Genomic DNA, 16,527 nt, shown 5'->3' on the forward strand with positions numbered 1-16,527 from the left:
CTTTTTCCCTCATCACCGGTGGATCTGGATGGTGTGTCCGCGTCGGTTGCCTTGTAATCGTCCTTGAAGTAATGTTTGATGAGGTCGCACTCTTCAAGGGTGTGTTAGGCTGGGTAGCCATGGTTAGGCACGACAACTTGACTATCTTGTCGAAACTAACATGGTTGAGCTTGCCAGTCTTCTGCTTGTGGACCCCGTCGACCGTCATGACAAACTTGCTACCACGATGCCTCCGGCTGTCCTTCTTACCTTTCTCTCACCGATTGCGACCCTTAGCCTTGTTCGTGGGTTCAGCCTAGGCCTCGCCTTTCCTCACCGGAGACATGGCTTGTTGTGAGGTCGAGCAGCTCCTGTATCATCCGTGGTTTGCTGTGTCCAAGCTCGTGGATGAGTGCTTCATTGATCATGCTAGAGATGAATGCTCCAATCATGTCCGCATCCATGATGTCAAGAAAGTCATTGCACGACTTGGAAAAGCAGTGGATGTACTCACATAGAGTTTCTCCCGCTTTCTGCTTGTAGGCTTTGAGATCCCAGGAGTTCCTAGGGCACATGTACATGCCTTGGAAGTTCCCTACAAAGATGCACTTGAAGTCTGCCCACAAGTGGATGCTATCTATGAGGAGATGCTTGAGCCATGCTCATGCACTTTCTGCGAGGTAGAGTGGCAAGTATTGGATGATGAAGAGGTCATCGCCCGCCCCACCTACTAGACAGGCGAGGTGGAAGTCTTCCAGCCATACAGTGGGGTTGGTGTCTCTAGAGTACTTGATGATGTTTGGTGGTGTGTGGCACCTCGCCAGGAACGGTGTCTGCCAGATCCTCATCGTGAATGCCTGCATCTCAGATCCTAAGGTGTCGGCTGTTGACGGTTGTTAATGTCAATCATAAACCATCAACATATCCTACATATATACTTAATTCCATCACCAAACATAGGTGTAGGGTTTTAAACAAATTAATTCCACAAGTTTTGGTGAATATGTGAATGCAGGAGGATTTATCCAGAAAATAGCCCTAGGACCACTGTCATAAACTCAAAATAAGCAAATCGACGGCAACAAGTGATTCAACTCACGAAAACTGCAAAAGGCAACTCAAGACAGAGTCCAGGACCCACCACATGAAGGGGAGGCCCACTTGCCAAAAGTGACAGGCTGGCCGGCCTAGTGGGGAGGCTGGCTAGCCCACTCTGGAGCTCGCTCATTCTTTGTCGCCTCATATGCATTTCTAAGATCTACAATGTTAATTTTAAGGTGGTTTTAAGTTGGTTTATCCAATGGTGTTTCGAGGGAGTTGACACAGATTGATGACATGGCAATGCCTTGCCCCCTACTCCATCTCCCCTTTATAAGGCGCCCTCTACCCCCTCTAGGAGGCCATCAATCCCATAGAGAGACATCTCTCATTCAGATCAAGATACACCACGAGAGCAAAATCTCCACAAAGCTCTCAAGATGTAGAAGTAGAATAGCCCTAGCTGAGAGTTAGGGAGAGTTGAGCCATGCTTAGGTTCTGGAGAAATCTTTGGAGGTCGGGTATATCTTTGTATCTCACCTTTGCAAGACTTATGTTTTAAGATAGTTATCTACTCTATCTACTTTTATGCCTTTCATGTGTATGGTTAGTATAATTATCTTACCTTAGCATGGGATCTCTGCTCACATCGAGTGGTTTAGTTAGCATATGCGACTAGAGTAGTAATCCATAGTATAGACATGGTGTCTACACTATAGGTTACCTGAGATTGCGCTCAATCCTACGATTAGTTGTGGTACACCCAGGGGTGACAGCTCTGTTAGGCCATTGTAATCCACCATGTTAGGATTGGTGTTCATAGAGCTTTAGGCAGCCTTCCTCCAACTACACTTTCTCACCCCCCTCAAGAGTTGGAAAGGTACTGTTGCTCCAAAGTGTTATTATGTGTGATCTCTATGTCTACCCATGAATTAGTTATACCCTATAGAACCAAAGTAATAGAGAAGTATTTAGGAACCTTGAACTCACCCGTTGTCCTCTCAACTTAGCTAGATTGCTCATTTACTATGGAATTCTCTTATGTGTGTGTTATTATTCACAACTCTTATCAGTGTAGTTCACCTTCCCTTGGCGGCCACCTTGGTTGTTATTCCTCTTGGGATATGGACACTTCCTTGCCCAGTGACCCGGCTTGTTGTAGTTCCAGCATGGCATGTTACTTGGAGGAACATTGGAGCTACCTTGACTAGTAATGCCCTTTGGAAGAGCAACTGTAAAAGCCTTGCGAAATCTAGTCTTGCCTAGATTCTTCTTCAGTGGTGGGTGGAACTTAACAGCTGATGCCGAAGGACGAAATGGAGCCTTTGATGTGACTAGAGCTTTGGACTGTGAGGCACCCGCCTCGTAGGCTCTCTTGCAATTCTTTGAAGCGGCATAAACAGCATTATTGTTTTCTTGAGATAAAGCATCACTAACAAACTCATTAAAGGTAGCACACTTACAATTTCCCATAGTCTTCATCAATTTGGGGCTAAGTCCCCGCTTGAAACTAGCGATCTTCTTGGCATCAATGTCAACAAACTCAGTAGCATACCTTGCAAGGTTATTGAAAGCCTGCAGGTATTCATTCAAGCTCTTGTTCTCCTGTGTTAGCTTCATAAATTCAGTGTGCTTGATTACCATGAGACCAGGAGGAATATAATTTCCCCTAAAAGCAGACTTGAACTGATCCTAAGTGATTTGGGCGTCAGCAGGCATAGTGGACCGATAATGACTCCACCAAATACCAGCTGGCCCATGCAGTTGGTGAGATGCATACTCAGTCTTCAGCACCTTAGTCAAGCGAAGCAGACAAAATTTCTGCTCGAGAGTGTTCAACCACTCATCAGCTTGGAGGGGCTCTTCAGCCTCCTTGAAGATTGGTGGTTTAGTGTCAAGGAAATCTTTGAAGTCACTATACTGATTTGGTTCAGGTCCTTGGCAGTGCACCACATCCATCATGATTTGCAATCGTGCGGAGAGCATTTGCCATAGTGCGACTGTCCTTCAACCAGTATTGCTATCAATTTCGCTAGTGTGGGCGGTGGTGGCGGTGGGAGATCATCCTCATCACCAGCCACACCAGTGGCACTGAGTGCATGGCATCTGCAACAATACGTAACCAGCAATTATTGGTGATGTCAGCACATTGGAGAGGAATAATGTAATTACTGCCAAACTGAATTTACTAGAGAGAATGTAAAATTCATGCAATAAACAGAGGCAATAATTCATTCTCCAATCACCACATCATCAATAGATTACTAGCGCCATTCAGCAGTGCATTCCAACATAACAAGTTTTAAAATCCACCAACTAAGATAAATATCTCGAAGGGAGCGGATTAAGGTACATTACATGCCAAGTTCGAATTAAAAGGTACATCCAACATCTGCTATAGTACTAAGTCCATTACACAATGGCAGCAAAAGCTTAAACTAGTGAGACTTGCTAGCTAACTACTAGTCGAAGTGGTCACTATCCACATCGGAGATGCCCTAGACTTCTTCAGGGTCATCTTCTTCCTCTTCATTTGTAGGTTTAGCTGCATTGACATCTATCTACATGTCCTCTTCTTCTTCATCGGCCTCAATCACTTGAGGTCCAAGATTTAGGGTAAACTAGGTGGAGGGTGAGTAATAGGAAACAGGCGGTTGTTCAAGTGATGGTATTCAACCTGAAGCTCCTCTAGCTGCTCTTAGAGCTCATTCTCCCTTTGAAAAGCATTGTGGTTAGCCATAATCCATCCCTGACGCCTTTCTTCTAGCTAACTCCAGAGCTGCGTCTCTATGACGGGTCACACAGTCCAACTCCTGTATTGCCTCATCTCTGTCTATGGTGAGGTTCATAAGCTGGTTATGGAGCTTATCTCTCATGCGTGTTGCTTGCCCCCACTGCTGCAAGCGATAATTTGTAATGCCCCGAATCTCATCTACATCTAACTGAGCTTGCCCACATGCCTCCAGCCCTACGGCGATACTTGTGGGCACGCAACCTGAACTTGTGCTGGGCTGCCATTGCCTTGCTAGCTTCTTCTAATACTCTAGAGAGGGTGTCCTGCCTGACTTGACAAAGCTTCAAGACGGCCATCATAGCACTCATGTCCACATTGTCGCTCTGAACATGTTCACCACTGGCCTCAAACCAAGGCCTGGCCAGCTTCTTGAGTCCACTCAGCATCTGTAGGAGCCACTTAGGGGAATGGATGCAGCTGGTCCACCCACCAATTCGTCTCCGAAAACTCTATGCTATGTCCATAAGCACATCAAGAGCAGCAACTTGTGTGGCTTCCCATGGGCTTTGCCCATCAGACTCGGTGCTCCACCCACGCCACAGTGGTCTCATGCGGTTCTATGGCACCACCAAGGTCACATTGTACCATGGCACCTCTCCAAATGGCACTGTCTGCACCCACTGTGTAACAGGGGTGCCTCTAGGTACCCAACTGAGCTTAGCACCCTCTAGAGCAAGGTAGGCATACCAAACTGGTCCAAAAAGGTGCTGCTATGAGGAGGAAACACTAGCGTGGCCATCTGTATCAAAAGTGATGCAACTCTCGTGAGAGGATTATTTTTCAAGGTAGGCATAAGTAAGTTATAAGGGAGGGAGTATTACAATATGAATGACATGAGTGAATATGATGCATGCATGTTCCATACGTCCTCACAAACCTAAGAAAAGTTAAGTTCTATTGGAATACACGGTGGCATACACACGTTCTCTCAAATAGCGATAACTAGTCGATCTACATGGTGCGTTGTTAGCGTACCTATAGAAAATTTCATTGCAGCCCAACCTAATAAGATATAATTATGCATACAATGAAAGTAGTAAGCTAAGATACTCTCTATATATATATCCCCAGATATATATATACTTTGGTATCCAAAACTACCCGATAGATATACCCACAATTAAGTACTTTCATATGTACATGTATGCAACATGTAAATATTCTAGTAACCACAACTAACTCTCCCTTAGACCAACAGTTGGGCGGTCATGCTCTCACAACTCACACTTACCTTGGCGTAGAGGCAATTGATCCATACATTACCATTCAAGCGAATGGCACCCATGCAATAGCACGCCGCATGGATGACGAAATAGAAACAATCACTTTCCCCCAAGTTAGTAATTATATAAGCCACCTAAAAGTCCTTATGTGGGCTACTAGGGATGTGATCACCTAGCACACTAGAAAATTTTAGATTTTGAAACACTTATATATAACTATAAGTTGGAAAACCATTTTCAGCAACAAAAGCTTTTATTTTTAAGTACCCAGTATGACAAGTTTAGTGTTGAATCTAGCTCTGATGCCTAGCTGTCGTAGAACCATCCAATTTATAAGAGCACAAGTACAAAAACGATCATCGGAACGATCAAATTCTCGCACTTGAGCCCATATAAACCCGGTAGTCAACTGAAAACCACGAAGGATTTTAAACCAACTTGCATACAACCAAGATCACAGTAATTCAACATAACACATCACATGTTACAACATTTCACAAGCAGTTTGCAGATAGATTACAACACATCAGAGTCATAGTTATTACAAACCAAGTCTTGTAAAGTAGCAGAAGCAAATAGTTTAATTCGCACACACGAGTTCAAATACAAGTACCAGCTTGCCGATCACATCCCACAAAAGCATTCGGATAAGATAAACAGAGATCATGTCCGTAATCTAGTCTACGTCACCCGCCGGGTGGAGACAATACTTACAGAAGCCCAGATAAAGAAGGTCATCTGCAACAAGAGGGAATAAACCCTGAGTACGAGAATCTACTCAGCTAGACTTACCCATCAGGAAACTAAAATAATTGACACCAAGGATCATGCATAGCTTAATCTAGTGGATCTGGCTGACACTTTCTTTTTACGAAAAAGCATAAGTAATAATGATCAACTCTTAACATGAGCTAGCAGTGACTTTTAGCCATTAACATGTCGTCTATATTAGCACCTTGTACTAAGCAATCACTTGATTAAGATGCAAACATTATTAACCATAGCAGGTATAAACTGTGGCAACATTATCATCATTCTCCAATTAACCATATCGTTAAATTAAGTGAATCTACGTTGCCGCTGCTCAGTCAAGTTCTCACTATCCAGGAGAGATGGTGATTCGAATCGATTCCTATCAGCTAGGAGGGGTATTCCTAACACAAACCCTGCTTCCCCCGTTCAGGGTCATAAACAAGTCACCTTTGGTACAATTCAAGAGTCACGGGTACGATTAGTGCCACAAAACCAGAGAACCACTCTGCCATGAGTGCTCGGTGACTTAACCCGCCCTTGGGCTTACTGCCAATGGTTCTCCGCACATCCTTACTGCCATCTAGATTGTGACCAACTGCTCATGCTCCCTGGCCTGAATCGAGCTACTAGTCTTCGCAGTCAGAATGACTTATCCGGCCAGCTAAGTGTTAAGCTGCGTTCAACATGACATGAAGACATACAGTGTATCGGTCCTTAAACGACACAGACTGGAGTCACTATGTCCAAACCTATACAAGACTCCGCCTGGTCTTAATTCATTATTAACATGGTTCTTTTCCACGATAGCAAATATAGCCAACCGTGATCCACCTCATCCTAAAGCTCACAGGTGATAGGAAATCACCCTGACTTCTATCGCACTAAGCATGGCTAATGCAACAATTAGTTCCAACCAATTCCTATACTTAATGCATCAACAACAATAAAAGATACTCAAGATATTTGTAAAAACATGGGAGACTTAATATGCTCTGGGGCTTGCCTTTTAGGAAAGAGAATGGGCGGTGGTCAGGGCACTCGGGCAACTCCACCTCGGCGGCTGCTTCGTCGGTTGCCTAAACCTCGGGCTCCTCCTCCTGGCTCGCTTCCTCGAACTCTAGAAGCGTCACTCCCTCTGGCACACCTATTGCATGTATACGCAAAATAAATATCATGGATGCACATGAACGAAGTTAGAGATGCTCGGAGAATGCACATGCTTACTGCAGTCCGCATATTCTAACTTAAGCTCTATTCAAATCACTTTAACTTACCAAGTTTATACAACCTAATGTATAATTGCTCATCTTCAGTTAATGACCTAGCACCTTCACCTAAGCATGTTCTCAAGTTAGGCTAGCACCTAAACAAGAACATTGCAACAAAGCATACACACAAACATTCGTATTTCAGCAAAATAGGAACTATACAGCGGTACAGTAAACTAATCATAACCGGAGATCTACAAATCAAAATGACAAGCAACAAGACAATTTGGAAAGCTTATGAAATTGCCTACAATTAATTTTCAGACCACAAGGCATGATTCCAACCTTTACCAGATCAAATTTATATAACCACATAATCAGGTCCAAACAAGATAGAGAGCAAGCAAAACTGTGATCCAACTTTGAACGACTGTAACTCCTAAACTACTAGGGCCAAATGCCACCAAATTTTAACAGGAGCTAGATACATAAGTTATCTATAACTTTTGTATTCACCACTTTCCCAGAAAACCAAATTATCATGGCTGAAATTTGTCAAAGTTTCCAGAACTGTCTAGAAAGACTATAATGCAAGAAAATAATTATTAACTTATGTGGCAAACATATAAATGGACAAAACCAACTTTACTAACTCATCACATATATCAAAAGAACACCAGAAAGTAAGGTGGTCATCACCAATTCATTTCTTTTAATGCCTTTCTTAATTTATCTAATTATTTAAGAGGAATAATAAACATATATGAAAACTGCACCATTTAATCTATAAAACTTACAGTAGGTACTACATGCTCCAAGTAGGCTACTGTAAAAATTTCACATCATTTGAACAAGTATAACATCCTACAGCAAAAATGACAAGGCATAAAGGCTTAAAATAACATAAATAGGAAACCCTAGTGAAAAGTGTCAAGCAATAGATTTTATATTTTTCTCAGCATCCTTAAGGTACTAGGACAACCTCCAATAAATTTCATAAGCATTGGATTCATAGATAATTTATAACAATTCACACAAGGATCACCTAATTATAAAAGGAAAATATATAACTCAAAAACTATTCATGCACCGACTCTCAAATTTTACCAGAGCTTATACTCATCAAGAAAAGCTCACCATATAAATTTCATAATTTTTGGAGCACAGGAACTCTAGATATAAATTAAACAAGTTTGCATTCATTTAAAAACACATTTTAAGTTTCAATTTAATTCTTACAGAAACTTTACTACAAGTGTCCATGTTATATTTTTCCTAAATACTACACTTCACCAAGATCCTAACATAATTGGAACCACCCCAATTTGGATTCACTCAACTGGAGATATAAATTTTATAAAAGCAGCATTCAAATCTAAAATATTTGAACTTTCTTTCTAGCCCTAAGTCACTGACAACCGGGGCCCGCTTGTCAGTGAAACGAAAACAGAGCACGACGTGGGATCGGCGCTAGCTCGTCGACTGGCGGCTTCTCCTGCGACGAGGAGGGTACCACCGTGTTCGCCTTGACCTCCCTGCACCGATTGACCTCCTAAACCTAAACCCTACCGGCCTCTAGGTGCGTTGGCCAAGGCGCACGGTGGCTTGGCCATGACGCAAGGCGGCGCTCTGACGAACCTCGGTGCTAGATGCCCGGAGAAGGCGCGCATCGGCTTCCTGGGACCATGGCGGACCTCCCTACGCTACTGCTACCGGCTGCGGTGAAATGGTCGAGCGTGGCCACATGAGGTCACCGACGGCGGCCATGGCGCGGCGGTGCGCGTCCATGTTCCGGCTCGGCTGGACCGGCATTGACGATAGCGTCGTCACCTGAGCATCTACACGTGATGTGGAAGACGAGACGAGAGCTAGGGAAGGAGGAGAGGTGGCGTGTTGTGCTGGCCACGGCAGACCACGAGCGCGGTGGCGCTCCGGTGAGATTTCGTCGGGGTAGAGTCGGCAATGCAGCTCACCTATGGCTTAGCTGGCTCAGCGAGAACGTCGCTGAGGTCCGTGAGGTGCTAGCGGAGCTATGTTAGGGATGGTGATGGCTGTGGTGCAGCGACGAGCTCGCGCGAGCTCGGCGGAGCCAATGGCGATGGCGGTGGTCTGCTGCTGGCTGCTGCAGAACGCGAAGGGAGGAGCAGGAAATGGAAATGAAACGCTGGGGAAACACGGGCGGACGCTGGGGCCTATGTTGGCGCGCGGCAGCCCGATGTGGCCTGGCCGGTCAGGCCGGCAGCGACGCGCGGCGCCACGCGGCGTTCGCGTTCTGAAACGGCTCGGCCACTGTAGCTTCGATTCAGTACAGCAATGGGAGCCTGACAGGCACAAATTTGCGAGACTCAAACTCTTAATCCGTGGCGATCCAGGTAAAGGCGTAGTTGACAAAATTGTAGTACCAAGTGAGGTCTTCAACTTTGCCAATTGGAGCTCGAGCTAGGTTCGACTTTGTTAGTGAGATACAAGGCTCCAAACATCGACACATGAAACTAAAAAGCAATTCCCAGACTTAGAAAAATTCTAAGTATCCAACTAGACCTCAAAACTGACTTGTAGGCCCTTTTTGAGCATGTTCTGCATATTTTCATGAGATGGTCATAAAATAACTTTTGTTCCTTATATAATTTGCTACAACTTTGTTTTAGGTTGCTCAGACATGCAAACACTCTAAGTTGTACTTTTTAAATAGTCAAACAAAAGAGCTCTAGGGGTCAACACTAGTCAAACTATTGCTAGGAAACATAATTAGGCAATATGGTCAACATGAACATTGTTCCTAATGACATTCTATGTATAGCTAAGTTGTTTAAGAGGATAATTAGCCACACCACACATTGATCACACAAAAATCAAGCATCACATGTATTGAAACAAGAAGAACAAGTGAAATGTTACTTTTGTTTCAAAGCTATGTTTCATATGTTTCATGAGTTTATTGCATAGTACTAACTAACCATGTTACTAAAGTATGTGACATGTTTCAAGAGTGAGTTGCACATGTTGCACTTGAGTGTTGCATACTATTCATTTCATAAAACAAACACACATGGAATAGAAACAATATGTTACAATATTTCAAAAGCATGTTTCAACAATCCAAGCTCATGAATGGATGAATGATATGAAATGTTAGTGCAAATGTGGAAGTCAAACACCTTGGGTGTTACATAGTACAATCTATATTTGGCGTCAACACGACAGTTACAACTTCTAGGTTCTGAGTGCCACTTCCCTCACCATGAAGATCTAGTTGGTAAGCTAAGCATTGGGTGAGATTGCTAATGAGCAAGGGAGGGTTCGAAACTGGACACAGACAAGTATATACTAAGTAAATCAGGCTGTTGAGGTTCACAGGGTCTTCTATAACACAGACAAGCATATACTAAGTAAACCAGACAAGCATAACCGTCGGCGTCTTAGAAACATGAGATGGAAGCCAAAGTGCGATAGAACCTGCAAGGTACCAAAAACAGTGGTTTCAGTATACGACTTCAAATGCAAGGGCATGTCACCCTTTGTGTTTCTTAAAACTTTGCTTTTGGTTCCAGATTGTTCTACCAACATGTAGATACGATGGTCATGCTTAGAACTCAAATACTAGCATCGCAAAGAAATGAATTTCTCAAATATAGCATTTAAGCAAGGACCATAAAAGTAAACTAGAATCTATGAATTTGAAACAATCACATTAACAAATATTGAGGAACATGAACAGAAAAATTAAACTGAATCTATTTTATATATCTACGTCCAACCTGTAGAAATCCTAGGATGAGCAAACAATAAGAACATCACAATGTAAACTTGTGCCTTCAAACTAAAACAAGCCATGCCCAACAATTCAAAACATGTGTGGCATGAACAAATCATGAGATACAACCTATACTTTATGTGTTGCATGTGTATTCGTTCCACAGATGAAGATCTATTATTGTATTTACACATATGGAGATAATTTATACAACTAGTTTGCAGGTATAAAGTATAGGATAATACAGATAAAGAATAAATGTTATGAAACGCTAAACAACTTATGCACCTGAGTTTCTGCCAAGATGTCAACACCATGCTGAAGATACAACCAATACTCTGCTCTTCCATCCAAGGTAAAGGACACCATCTCTCTCCTCAAGCCTGTAGTAGCTGTTGTAACTATGCAATAGTGTGTTGATGGTGTTGTTCACCACTGAACTTAGTGGGTAGGACCTAAATCCAGCCATTGCAAATCTTGACTTCCATTTTCCATACAGCTCGTGCCTCTCAACCCTTTCAGCACCCTCGCATGCGATTAAATTAACGATATCCCTTGCAACACAATGTTGTTCTGTGTTCATCCGCCTCCTATCATCCCTTGGGAGAGCAACATCTATTGACTCAAACATGGCTGTATAGTAGTTGAGAGTTTCCATGTATCTTAGAAAGAATGGAGCTGTGTTTGTATTTGACTCCTGCTCAACGAGAGTAACAACCCTAGGACTGATGCTCTTGATCATTCTTATAATCCTATCCCGATGATTTTCCATACTTACACTTTCATCAGGAACATGATGCAGCTGATAGGCAAAATTCACAGCAATAATCTCCCCAGGTCTTATAGCAAGATGCTGAAGCTCAACCTCATGGCTAGCAGCTGGAACGGCATTGAACTCAAAAGGAAGACCACACGACTTAGCAACATTACACAACATCCTCCCAACTATATCAAGCCCGCCTCCTCTGGCATAAGCAGAATTTGAGTCATCTATACCAGTGATTCTGATGTATGGTGGACCCCCAGGCCTTGCAGCAAGGGCCTGTACCAGAGTAACCCACTGGCTCCCCTGAGCAATTTGGAAATCAATGATGTGAACAAAGTTCTCACCCTTAATAGCCTCAACAATGGCACCATTAGCTGACATGTAACCAAACTTGTAGAATGGGCAGATCTCGTAAAGGAGATGCATATATGACATGAGTTCAGAGCTTGTAGGTTCTTTACATTTCAAAGATTTATATAGCATACTGCCAGAGGAAGAAAGTCTAGCAACAATTCCTTCCAGCATATAGGCTCCAAGTCGTTGCATTGGATCTCCAGATACAGATACCAGCTGACCAAGCTCAGATATTAGCAGCTCTGTTGCAAAGACATCGTTCTCGGCAACAGCCTTACCACATGCTATGAGTACTTGCTTCAAGTCTCCTGCATCAATTCCCAGAAGTTGTCTCCAGTTGTCTGGTCTCAATTGAACATTGGCTTGTAACAAGCTCTCAGGGCTGTCAGAAATAATGTCCAAGTCCAATCCAGGTACAAGAATGGCATTCTCTAACTCTTTTAGTTTAGTCTGGAGATCTGCAACCTCAGTTAAACAGGAAGCAGTTGGGGGAGAACTATATGCGTGGTCTGAGTGGCTATCATGCTGAGACAGGGGGCTCCCACTTAAAGGGGAGATGCTGTGAGAAGATGTGGAGCTTTGTGCAGGATAAACACCATTTGCTGAGGATGATTCCAGAGTGCAGTATTGTGCCTCAAACACTTGAGGGTTGGAATTGTTGATCCTTTGTGACCCAGTATCAGGAGAGGAGTAGTGATTTCCTAGATTATTTTGCATCACATGAATCCTACCATTTTCTCCTAAAGGAGCCGAGTTGTTGTAGTATGGCATTTGAGAATCATCTGAACATTTATATGAATGGTTAGAATCCCTATATGACATGCTTCCCTTTGCAACCTTGTAGGACAAAACTCAGCAGGGAGCTAATCCTGCCATCTTTATCACGATTGTATTTAGTGTGCTCACGTCATCCACTGAAAATGTAAAAGATTACAAAATTCAAGTAAGACAGGAATATATAAGCATATATAAATTATTTTTCAATACCTAGAGAAGAAAATTAGCCTTGAATGTAATATCTGAACTCATATAAATTTTACATGGACATATGGTTGTTGAACTATATTGTATTGTCAAAAGCATAAAACAAGATTCAACTATTATCACTTCTAGAACCAACAAATGAGAACCCTAAACCCATAAATCCATGGTTTTACATAGCTCATTTTGGATAGGCAACTATCTGGATTCTCATTTAATTTTTTAACTGAAAAAAAACAAATGAGAATCCAGACAGTTGCCAATCCAAAATGAGCTATGTAAAACCATGGATTTACAGATAGCTACATTTCATAGTAAGCTAACACCAACAAGAAGGGATAGTGTACTGTGGATTATCAACAAGCTCTAATAATCTTAAAAGTTGAAATAAAGACAGGCCCATAACCATAACAGCATGATCAACTATCACTGCAAACAATACATAACCATAACCCACAATATCCAGTAAATCATTCCTTGCATGAGATACAATAAAGTCCATGTTTGGAAGAGCTTTTCCAATGGCTCCACCTTTGACTGAAGCTGTACCAAACGCCGAAGAAAGAAACAGCTTCGGTGGAGCCGCAGCTGGTTTTCTACGGATCAGCCAGAGTTGCAAAAACATGGCTTTGCATTGTCATTCATTATATGAAAACCATACTTTTTTATTTCACATTGTCATTTGTTTGCTAATTTTTTTCTCAAAATCTTCATCGAGACCTCAAATCCCAAATCGGAGCCATAGGCCATGGATTGGAGTTGGGTGGGTCTCTGCTAATGGATGCTGCAGGTAGGCTCATGGCTATGCCTGCAGAGGAGTGATAGCAACGGTCTAGCTCACCTTGGAATCTCATGTGGCAGCAGCGCTTTTGCATTTGTGTCTTTGTGGTGGCAGTGGCAGCGGCAGGTTCTGAGGAATAGCAGTCTGCTACAACCAAAGTAGAATGTGATCGTGTTGGTGAGCGAGGATAATGACAAGTCCGATTTGATGGCCGCTTGCACCCCGACCGTGTCGCACTCTTGCCCGCAGGGTACGAGTGTAAATGGTATGGATATTTTCTGACTGACCGTCTAACCTAAAGGCTACAGATACTAAATAGATAATCCATATCCGAAACTGAACATTCAACATCCATACACTATTCGTATCTGGATACTCACAGTCGAATATGTATGACATTGATATCCATTCATATCTTATCCAACATAGCTGACACTATTCATACCCAATACAAATCCAAAAAAAATAACCATATGTATTTGTATCCGTAGGTATCCAATCTGTTTACGCGCAGGTCTGCCCAGTACGTGGCTGCATCCCGCACTTGGCTGCCAGGCCGCACGGACACACCGTGCCCTTGCCCACACCCGCCTCACAGCAGCTACCCTAGATAGCACACGCCTCCAGCCAAGGCCACCGACCTAGATCTGGTCCGCTCCTCACAGCAGATGGCCTAGAGCCACTTGCTCTCATGCCACCGCCACTCACGGATCCGCCACTGCTAGGGCAGATAGGGACTGTTGCAGCCAAGCATGTCAAGGCAGGTCCTCTGGTTGGGATTTGATGGGTGGGAAGAGAAGATAAGAGGATAAAGGGTGCTTTAGTCCTTTCTCATGTGTTTTTATTTTTTTATGCCATTTAATACGTTCAGATGCACTTAAGGGTCATTCAAAGTAAGGGCGAATACATTCAATTTCAAAACACGAGGGCAAAATCACAAAGTTGTAAAAGAAGGGTAAAATCACCATTAGCCTCTACATTAAGGGCAAGAACACTAATCTCCCAAGATATTTAAGTATACAACTGAAGAACTATATACTTAAAAGTTTGCAAGTCTAGAACACTTAAAAGTATTATTTGACTCCACTTTGTATAAGAATATATAAACAATCAAATGTGTATGAGCTAAAGCCTCACAAGAACAGGGTGACAAAGGAATTTTCTGCCTAGGCTATCGAGCTCACAGATCTGTAACGTTGTTATAGCAAACTTGACTATAGAATGAATCAACAAAAAATATTGCTCTAAGGATTTCAACTAGCTGCTTTTTACCAAAAAAAAATCAACAATCCGTATCCATCTGTTTTACCATGGAAAGATACATAATTGCTAAGAGTTCAAACATATATAATCTCACAAACCCATTATTCATGTAAGAAACCTTTTAAGTTGTACTCTCCCCTCCGATCCACAATTGACCATTATGAATATATTCGACGTGTTGGGACTTGTGAGATATGGAAGGAAGGTAACTCAAGAATTTTTCATTGTGCTTCCAGACATGAACAATTGGTGAAAGTGATTAAAGACAAAGGAAGTTAATGGCTTTGAGATATCAATTCCTGTTAGTTTGTCTTGTTTTAATATCTGAACAACTCGTCTCTGAACTTTCTTACCGATTGTGTAAGCTGTTAAATCATCCTCCAAGTGTTGTGAGAGACATTCATTGAGGATTAGGTTGTCAATGGTGGGCTGGACGTTTGTTTCCTCATCTATACATATGACTGAAAAATGGACAACGTGTCAGCTATTGAAGTCTTGTTTCCAGAATAAATGATGCATTTTCGTTCTGAACTATTGGTAAGACCGACAACATTCAACATACCTGGAGAAAATAGAAAGTATGGAACAGGCCCAGCGATGAAACTGCACCTTACAATTAAATCCCAAGGAAACCATAAATGCCAATAAATAAACTTCAAAGTGGTGATCCTATATGTTTTCACAAGCTAAGTTGGATGAATTATATTCCAAATGTTTAACTATGTCATGTAATTGAATTTTGTTTCCAATCGATTCCACAGTGGCCACCACTGACATTCCGGTAACAATTGATAAATAAAATGCTTACAATACTGTGTACGCGAAGAACAGAGTAAATACCCTAAGCTTTACTCAATAGCAGTAGGCCAAGTATGATCATTTTAAAGAACATGAAACTGTGCTCAACAGTGGTAGCTAAGCTATCTTTATTTTACGGTCTGGAGGCCTTTTTTTAGTGTGATTTTCAAGATCCTAGGTAAAGGAAAAATTGAAAATTAATTCAGCAAATTAGCAACCACGGAGCAAATTAACATCCACGGCAGACACGATACACATCCCCGAACCAAATTGAAGACAACCCAAGTCTATCACCGCAAAGCTTCAGGCATAATACACAAAATCAAGATACAAACTTACCCAGGTCTAAACAAGCTACTGCGGAAAAGGCATACCATCAAGATACAGGCGTCCCCAGGCGATTCTTAAATCTCCTTGACCCTCATGTGGAGCAAAAAAAAAAAACAATTCACGGATAGGACCTCAGCTGAAAGGAGGCGGTAAAGAAGAGAGAGACCAGCCCAAGGGTAGAGGAAGAGGAGAGAGGCAGAAGAGAGAGAAAAGAGAGAGGGATAGGGAAGACGACGACTGCTCAGTGATGGGGAATGAAGGTTGGGCTGGTGTGGTGTGGAACAAAAGGAGCCCTTTTCATATATCGAAGAAAAGCTAGGGAAAATACGAGCCGCAACAGGGAGAAACAGACATGACGGTGGCGTCAAAAAAAAAAAAAAAAAAAAAACAGACATGACGGCGCACCACGACTCTGCTGCCCCCGTTTGGTCTTTTCTACCACCGTATCTTCCTTTTCTTTAGCCTTGTGTTAGCAAGCGCGCAAGAGCGACTAGAATAGAACGGA

General features: G+C 42.5%; 1 protein-coding gene across 7 annotated transcripts; it reads right to left on the reverse strand.

The window, feature by feature from the left end:
• Nucleotides 1-10,141: 10,141 nt before the first annotated feature.
• Nucleotides 10,142-16,304, reverse strand: LOC136526709 (scarecrow-like protein 21). Of its 7 annotated transcripts, XM_066519305.1 has the most exons (5): nt 16,032-16,304; nt 15,457-15,497; nt 15,248-15,355; nt 11,038-12,783; nt 10,142-10,451 (listed from the first exon to the last, which is right to left on the reverse strand). In XM_066519305.1, exon 4 carries the CDS (start codon nt 12,689-12,691, stop codon nt 11,057-11,059), a length of 1,635 nt encoding a protein of 544 aa, XP_066375402.1. In that variant the 5' UTR covers nt 12,692-12,783; nt 15,248-15,355; nt 15,457-15,497; nt 16,032-16,304; the 3' UTR covers nt 10,142-10,451; nt 11,038-11,056. The 7 variants fall into 7 exon arrangements, with proteins under 7 accessions (XP_066375402.1, XP_066375417.1, XP_066375407.1 ...); XM_066519320.1 differs by lacking the exon at nt 15,457-15,497 and having other exon boundaries at nt 16,067-16,304; XM_066519310.1 differs by lacking the exon at nt 15,457-15,497.
• Nucleotides 16,305-16,527: the final 223 nt, after the last annotated feature.

The sequence above is a fragment of the Miscanthus floridulus genome, chromosome 2 (genome assembly GCF_019320115.1).
Source record: "Miscanthus floridulus cultivar M001 chromosome 2, ASM1932011v1, whole genome shotgun sequence".
Taxonomy (NCBI): domain Eukaryota; kingdom Viridiplantae; phylum Streptophyta; class Magnoliopsida; order Poales; family Poaceae; genus Miscanthus; species Miscanthus floridulus.

Excerpts from the sequence above, each read along its gene's own strand:
- LOC136526709 (XM_066519323.1), bottom strand. The coding sequence starts at position 12,691 with ATGTCATATAGGGATTCTAACCATTCATATAAATGTTCAGATGATTCT.